The following is a 9,019-nucleotide window of genomic DNA, read 5'->3' on the forward strand; positions in this document are numbered from 1 at the left end:
TGTAATGCAGACAACTATTGTTTTGCGTAATTTGTTTCTGTTAGACCTAGCTTAGTGACATTCTTTATGATAAAATAAACATTGTATGTATACGGAGTATTCATGTAATACAACAAAATAATTTTGAATGCACACTTTTCTTTTTCTTTTTTTATTTAGGTACATAATACTTTGGACATACTGGTGGAAAATCTGGGAAGACTTAATTCTGGAGGAACTGACCTCTACAATCAGGAATACAAAGGTAATATTGGATTGTAATGCCATAAAGCAACGACATTGATCTAATGAATTTTCTTAAACTACCTACACTGTACAATCAGGAATACAAAGGTAATATTGGATTGTAATGTCATAAAGCAACGACATTGATCAAATGAATTTTCTTAAACTACCTACACTGTACAATCAGGAATACAAAGGTAATATTGGATTGTAATGTCATAAAGCAACGACATTGATCAAATGAATTTTCTTAAACTACCTACATGTAGTAGTGTCATCTCTGGTTTCAGCAGGTTTCCAGTTTCAAATGTTTTATTTATTACCCCCCCCCCCTTCTTTGTTTAGTCCACCTTATCTGGAAGCTCAGGTGAGCTTTTCTGGTCACCCATTGTCTGTCGCTGTCTGTTCGTCCATCTGTCTGTTTCTCCGTCCGTCTGTAAACTTTTCACATTTTCGACTTCTCCAGAACCACTGCGCCAATTTCAATCAAACATGGCAAAAGGCATATTTGGGTAAAGGGGATTCAGGTTTGTCTAAATAAAAGGCCCTGCCTCCTTCAAAGGGAGAGATAATCACAAAAATGCAAAAATAGGATGAGTTTATGTAAAAATCTTCTGAAGAACCACTGGGTCACAAAAGCTGAAAATTACATGAAAGCTTTCTGACATAGGTCTGATTCAAGTTTGTTAAAATCATGACCACTGGGGTAGGGTGGGGCCACAATAGGAGATCAAAATTTTACATGCAAATATTATCATTATGTACATGTATATAGGGAAAATCTTTAAAAATCTTCTTCTCAAGAACCACTATACCAGGAAAGTTCAAATTTACATGACAGCTTTGTGACACAATGCAGATTCAAGTTTGTAAAAATCATGGCCCCAGGGGTAGGATGGGGCCACGATTGGGGATCAAAGTTTTACAAGGGAATATATATAGAGGGTATTTTTAAAAGTCTTCTTCTTGAGAACCACTGGGCCAGAGAAGTTTACTTTTACATGAAAGCTTCCTGACAAAGTGCAGATACAAGTTTATTAATATCATGGCCCCCGGGGGGCCAAGTATATTGGAAAAATCTTCTTCTCAAGAACCACTATGCTAGGAGAGTTCAAATTTACAGCTTTCGACATGGTGCAGATTTAAGTTTCATAAAATAATGGCCTCCAGGTTTTGTGTGGGGCCACAATAGGGGATCAAAGTTTTACTGGGAATATATAGCGAAAATCTTCAAAAATCTTCTTTTCAAGAACCACTGGGCCAGAAAAGTTCAGATTTACATGAAAACTTCCTGATATAGTGCAAATTCAAATATGTAAAATCATGGCCCAGCTGAGTGTAGGATGCATGGGGTCACAATAGGGGATCAAAGTTTTACATGTGAGTATATAGGGAAAATCTTTAGCAATCTTTTCAAAAACCACAGGACCAGAAAAATGGAAATTTCCTGACATAGAGTACATTCAAATTTGCACAATTCATAGTCCCTGGGGGGTAGGATGGGGCCTTAATAGGAGATCAAAGTATTATATACTGATATATAGAGAAAATCTTTAAAAATATCTCTTGAACTGTTTTAGCTAGGGCTTTCATATTTTGTATATACATTCTTTACGAAAAGATCTTTCATGTGATGCAATGGTGTGTAATCTTGTGACCTTGGCCTGAATGTTTGACCTACTTTTAATTAAAATCTGACCTATTCAATATGTCCAGAAGGTAGATCTTTCATATTTTGTATACATATTTCTTATGGCAAGGCAGTTCATTTCATATAAAGACACATGACCTTGAACTTTTGACTTACTTTTAAGAAAACATAACCTATCAAATTTATCTGGAGCAAATTTAGGTGAGGCTTTCATTTTTGAATATAGATTCTTTATGACAAGACCTTATTTTGTGAATTTTTACCTAAACCTGGGAGTAATCTTACCTATTCAATATCTCCTGAACTATTTAAGATAGATCATTCATAATTTGTATTTAAATTTCTTATGACAATATCTTTTATTTCATATTATAACCTTGACCTTGTGACTTTGAAATTTTACCTACTTTTAAGAAATAGTAACCTACTAAATATTTTTAGAAGTATTCAAGGTAGGGCTTTAATATTTTGTATATATATTCTTATGACAAAATGACCTTGTGATACAATCATATTTGATTTTGTGACCTTCACCTACTTTCTTAAAAAAAAAAACCCTGACCTAATCACTCCTGAACTATTTGAGGAAAAGCTTTTATAGTTTGTATGTAGATTTTTATGTCAAGACTTTGGTTTACTTCAGTGTTTGAATTTGTGACCTTGATTTGGAAGTTTGACCAAGTAAGGAAGTTTGACCTAATAAAAATCTGACCTATTCAATATCTCCTAAACTATTTAAGATAGACCTTTCATATTTTGTATATATATTTCTTATGGATACAGTATTGCCCTGAAATCTTGTCACAACCTCCCTCTCAGAGAAATACATAATCATTTCACATTTCAACTTGATTGGTACACTGTGACCTAATTCAGGACTAAAAGTAGGTAAAAAAGTTTCCTGGACTTTTTCTCATCATGGATACAGATATTGCATCCTTTCTCTCAGAGAAATACATAATCAGTTCACATGTCAGATAGATTGGTGCACAATGACCTACTTTAAGGCTTTTCTATTCAGAATGTGTGTGATATCAATTCAAAGTGCACAATGTGCTTACAGGTTGAATTTCACTGTCCGACGGGCGTATATTGTACTGTTTGTGGTACTATTTTCAGTTATGTTGTGATCCTTTGGGGCTAGGTTAGGGCCACAATATGGGGTCAAAAATTTTCATTGAAATAGAGATAGATAAAAAAAAAATTAAATCACAACAGCTAAACAATGGCGGAGCCAAGGTGACTTAGGTGAGTGATGTGGCCCATGGGCCTCTTGTTTTGAAGAGGGATATTTTGCTTTGCATTTGTTAGCTGGTTGGTGGACAGTATTTGGTCCAATCAATTTATAAAGAACGTTTTGTCCAATGGTCATCAAACTTCAGGCCGGCTGCTCATGGCTAGAATATGATGATCATTGATTTTTGGGGTCAAAGGGTCAGTGGACACTGGGCTTTCTAGTCACAGCAATCTGCTTGATAGCATTAGAACCTTCAACTAGCTGCTCATCAGAATTCCCAGGCAAATTGGTTATCACTCTCATATCACCCCAATCAGCTTTCAGGTCCAAAGGTTACCTAATTTTGTAAAAACCGATTTTATTTTTGGGAGAAAGATGGCATGTGATATAAGCATATATTGGTGTGATGCACACTCTGTTTTTCTTTCTTTAAGGTATTTTTGGAGAATTGTTTGTTGATGGTTTCAATGAATCAGTAAAAAACTGGGAGATTTATCCTCTGGATTTCAGACCCCAGTATCTGAACAAGTAAGTGTCATCAAGGCTCTCTCACACTATTGTCTGTAATTCTTAGATAATAGGTGGACTCTGTTACAAGGGACATAACTCTCCTCTCCAGTTGCACACAGTGTTAATTCTCATTTGCAGGATATGGATCAACGATAAGTACAAAGCCATGCCGAACAGAGATGTATCTCCAGCAATCTTCTCTGCTGAATTTCACATCGAGGGCAAAATAAAGGACACCTTTCTGTCAATGGAGGTATGTACATGATGGCAGAATGAAGATAATTTTAGATAAAATACTTATTTTTAATGCAAATATATTTTGTTAGAATAGTATGGCAGTAGTCACATAGTTTGTTATGGGTTGAGTATGGAGATATATGGTGAAGATCAACACTCGTGCATAAATTATATCAGTGTAGGCCTGCCCCTTATATTTCCATACTCATATCAGTGTGGGTTTGCCCCATATATTTCAGTTTTCAACCCCTAACAAACTACAAAATTAATTTATCCTACAGTAGACACCCCCCCCCCCCACCCCTCCCTGTAGATTGGACAATAATTAGATGACACCATGTAAAGGAAATAGTTTTATGGCTGAAATATTGTAGACTAGATATTAAACAGGAAACAAGCAATCAGGCAATGAATTTTATTGCCTTGTACAATTTAGGTGTTACTTCACTCAGTTTTCGTATTCACGACAATACATGTGTGTGATACATTACTATTGCAATCAGGCTACTGACAAACAAATTACAGGGGTTTCAACAGTCTCATTTAAAGTCAGCATTTCACAAATTCTATGGTTGTTATAATGATCTAGTTTGCCAATACAACCTATCATTGGGTCAAATACTGTATGACATGTTTCATACTGATTGTTGAGATGTTCTTGGCACACTGATTTTGACTATGGATTACTTCGTTTACCTGATCAAGATATAGGGCTCACGGCGGGTGTCACCGGTCGACAGGGGATGCTTACTCCTTCTAGGCACCTGATCCCACCTCTGGTACATGTATGTCAAGGGGTCCATGTTTGCCCAACTCTTTATTTTTTATTCCTTCTAGGAGTTATGAGATTGATCACTGTTCGTTATCTTCACCTTTCATGTACATGCATGTATATGCAGGGATTTTTATCTGAGTTCTTGATATGGAGGTATTCAAAGATAAATCCATAAATGTCCCGGCCTGGCAGGAGACACCCCCATCCCATGGCTGTGCCTGGGAGACATATTGTGTTTTATTATACCTCGGTTTGAGAATTCTATGCAACGCGTAATCTGATTGATCTAGACGGTCACGTGCCAGGGTTGACAAAACTTCATATCTCCCTCTCAAACATCATATCTCCCTATCATATTTATCCCTTGGACAGCTTCGTGCAATTTCCATAAATTTAACGTCTAGGTAGATGAAGTGTATTGTGACGTCACAATAAGTCATTCTACTTTCATAGTTCGTAAGGCAGAAAATATGCGGGTCTCTGATACACAGTTGAATCACATGGTTTTGGTTGATACAAAAACAAGCAAGTAAATCAGCACTCAAGGAGAATGGAAATACAAAAACTGGTTATCATATCACTGTATTTTGTTGTTTGTACCCTCTACCGTAATACGTTGATGGTGCGGCGTTACCGTTAGGACGATCTCAGCTACATACAATGTATAGATGAGCGGACTCCAATTTCACATGCACTTTTGTAGTCTTGTTTTGTTTCTGTATAATAAACAATTTATTGCATGAATATTCAGGAGATATGAGATTTATTCACCCAAGAAAAATCATATTCCCCTCGGGCAATATGATTTTTCTAGGATGAATAAATCTTCATATCTCCCTCATTATCATGCAATAAATGTATTGCAGCTTGGAGATGTAAATCAGTCGTGTATAAATTTCTCAAAGTATGCATTCAGCATTTACCATACTTCTTCATCTCTCCTGTTATCAAATTTCAAAAGATAACTTAAATATCCAATACTACATCTCTCCTGTTATCAAATTTCAAAAGATAACTTAAATATCCAATACTACCTGGAAATCTGATATAATCAAATATTCATGAAGCCTTAAGCAGTGACAAAGGTTCAGAAAACATATCTAGATTTCAAAAGTATTAAACCATGCCACGTTAATGAACACTAGTAAGTACATGTATGTGACAAAGGCTTTTTTGTATAACCCCTTCCCCTGCATATCAGTTGGTTTGTACTGAATTTCATTGTGAAGTAATTCAATATTACCTGTGTACATAAGAGCTGCTGATGTACATGTATTGGTATGATAAACAACAAACAACAATTTCCATGGTTACAAAATTAAGAAAGTGTTGATTTTAATTCAAAATTTTGATTTTAGCATTAATGTAAAATTATAATGATTTAGATTCTTCGTTGATGAATAATTATGATGTTTTTATAGCTTTTATGTCATTTTAGGCTTGCTTATTTCTAGATGAATGTAGACCTGAACATGTTGTCTCTGTGTTTTAGGGCTGGACAAAAGGTGTAGTATTCATCAACAGTTTTAACCTGGGTCGGTACTGGAAGCAAGGACCACAGCGTACATTGTATGTTCCTGGGAGTATTCTAAAAAACAAGAAAATTAACACTGTAAGTCTAAATAGCTTCTCTAAAAATTCAACATTATGTTAAAGTGTACATACATGTAGCTTAATTCTCTAAAAATTCAACATTGTAAGTGTACATAGCTTAATTCTCTAAAACTTCTACATTATATTAAAGTGTACATAGCTTAATTCTCTAAAAATTCAACACTTACAATGTTGAAGTTTTAGAGAATTAAGCTATGCACACTTACAATGTGCATAGCTTAATTCTCTAAAAATTCAACATTGTAAGTGTGCATAGCTTAATTCTCTAAAACTTCTACATTATATTAAAGTGTACATAGCTTAATTCTCTACAAATTCAACATTGTAAGTGTGCATAGCTTAATTCTTTAAAACTTCAATATTGTTAGTGTGCATAGCTTAATTCTCTAAAAATTCAACATTGTAAGTGTGCATAGCTTCTCTAAGAAATTGTACACAGTAGGCGTATATATAATTCTTCTGATTACTAGCATAGGCAGGACGGAATACTTGTACAAGTTTTATTTTGCCTGATTGTGCGAATTCTTATGCATGTTCATGTATGTTTTTCTTTTTCTTTTGTGTATTATATAATCAAAGAGAAGATATCCAAATATTCCAGTTTTGTCACATCTTTTTATTGTCATGTTTTGTAGATAAGAATATTTGAGCAAAAGAAAGCAGGAAAAGAAGTAATTTTCTTGGCGAAGCCAAATCTGGGCGACCATCAATGATGACTGGGGGAAAAAATTTATTCAAAGACTGATGTTTACGTTTCCAATATTTGCCCTTATTATTTTACCGTACTTTCAAAACTATGGTTTCAATTCTCTATGAAAAACATTATGCCATGTGACCTGATTTAATTGTGACATCATAATTTTTCGATATATGTGACATCATAATCTAATGATGTGATTCAACCTTAATTTAGCATGTTTGAAACATGAGGTATCATTCATGAACGTGCTTTGTGATGTCATTTCTACAACTGCATTGGGGATGTGAAATGTAGATAACTGTGATAAAACTTTTCATTATAATAACATTTTTCAGGCATTGCAGAGTTTGATCACGTGATCAGCTGACTTTCACTTTTCAATGATATTGTTTAAGAAATGAAATCTTTTTTCTTAAATATACATATATGTATGTGTTTGTTGATAATGTTGAACAACTTTATGTCAATGTCGGTAGTCCGTTCTGACCTCACAAATCAGGTTTCAGATAAAAACATACTTGTAATGATGTTTAAAACTACGCAATATACGTGTGTGGGGACTTTATACGATGAACAACATTTACTTTATCAATGACACTGCAAGAAAGTACGTATATTTATTTTACTTGAACAGGTTGATCCAGAAACACGCAGGGCTTGTATGTATACCTCAATGTGAATTTCATTTTAAGATGTAATGCATAGATTGATGTTTTGAGAAAAAAATCTGGTATTCAGGTGCTATTTCGGCAAGTCAGTTCTCTGTCCAACCAAAGGTGGCTTAAGCGCAGTTTGTGTACTGTTTGAGAAATCTTGGGGAATAGCTTGATTTTTTAAAAATATTTAACTGTAGGAGGCAGAAATGTTTTGTACATGTTTTAATATTCTTATTTTGATAGACATTAAGTTGTTTTCCAATCTGTGATAGTAAAGTATATGTTTACTAAAGATCATGTCATTGCCCAGGTTCAGTTTGCCCTTAATGTTGATACTTAAAAATTAAAAGAAGTTCAGATATACATGTATATAATACCTCTGTCTTTGACCATTTGTCATACTTCATTACACCATGGATGTATACACTAAATGTATCTTGCTTTCAGGTTGTGGGGATGTTTACAGTTCTTGATATAAGTCAGCTTAGCTGAGTATATGTAGATCTTAGGCGTTGTACATTCCATCATTATATTTTTCCAAATTTGATATCAATATTTTTCTACTATTTTGTTTTCTGTTATTTATAAAGTTTTATACAGATGTATGTCAGTATGTAATTAGACATTTCAGTGTCTGGAATAATTACAGTATTTATTAATAGTTCTGTTGTGTTGTAGATCTCGGTGCATAGTTCTGTATTTTGTGTTTTTGGATCTGCCATTTATCTGTAATGTCATATCACAGGTTCTGCTGACACTTTCTGCATTGTTAATAAATTTGAATGATTGCTGATGAAAATTCCAAACAATGTCTTGCATGTGTACAAAATATTTGTCATTGAAATCAGCAAAGGTTTGCTAAATATGTCTACAATACATGTAAACCTATGTATCTACAAGTACATTAGGAAACGTGTTATGCTGTTAAACGCTCTTAATGTTATGCTGTTTTAATATGATTTTATGGTTTATATGCTTTGTTCATATGCAATGTTCTTTACAAGCCATTTACAAACTCTGTGTTAAGGATGAGTGGATTTAGATGTACTGCCATTGCCGTTTGCAAAACTCAAATATGAGTAATGTTTTGAATAATTTGTCAACTCGGTTTAGCTTCAAAAGCTGTCAATTTTTAGTGTATGAGATTAATAAAATCGTATCTTCTAAAAACAAATTTTCTTTTGTTAAATAAGATGCAACTTGAGAACTGCGACTGATAGACAAATCTTTTCAAAATCCAATATGGGACGACTTGCTGTGTTCACACCATGAGTCACGTGGTCTTTAATGGGGCAACAAGAGGGGTTGAAATATTACAAGCATTACGTGTTGGAGCGATCGCTTTGTGATCTGGATGCCGTGACTCGAGCCCCACTCATATTTAAGCCATATGAAACATAAGCCTTAAAATTTA

At 34.3% G+C, this 9,019-nt stretch overlaps 1 protein-coding gene across 1 annotated transcript in view; it reads left to right on the forward strand.

Annotated features, from left to right (window-relative positions):
• LOC125680751 (beta-galactosidase-1-like protein 2) overlaps window positions 1-8,779 on the forward strand; it is a 29,333-nt gene extending 20,554 nt beyond the window's left edge. Inside the window, exons 14-18 of the mRNA XM_048920508.2 lie at window positions 160-244; window positions 3,548-3,641; window positions 3,762-3,876; window positions 6,128-6,247; window positions 6,885-8,779. Coding sequence (XP_048776465.1) covers window positions 160-244; window positions 3,548-3,641; window positions 3,762-3,876; window positions 6,128-6,247; window positions 6,885-6,962 — 492 coding nt within the window. The 3' untranslated portion in view covers window positions 6,963-8,779. The remainder of the gene's footprint in view (window positions 1-159; window positions 245-3,547; window positions 3,642-3,761; window positions 3,877-6,127; window positions 6,248-6,884) is intronic.
• The last annotated feature ends 240 nt before the right edge of the window (window positions 8,780-9,019 follow it).

The sequence above is a fragment of the Ostrea edulis genome, chromosome 2, assembly GCF_947568905.1.
Source record: "Ostrea edulis chromosome 2, xbOstEdul1.1, whole genome shotgun sequence".
NCBI classification, from domain to species: Eukaryota; Metazoa; Mollusca; class Bivalvia; order Ostreida; family Ostreidae; genus Ostrea; species Ostrea edulis.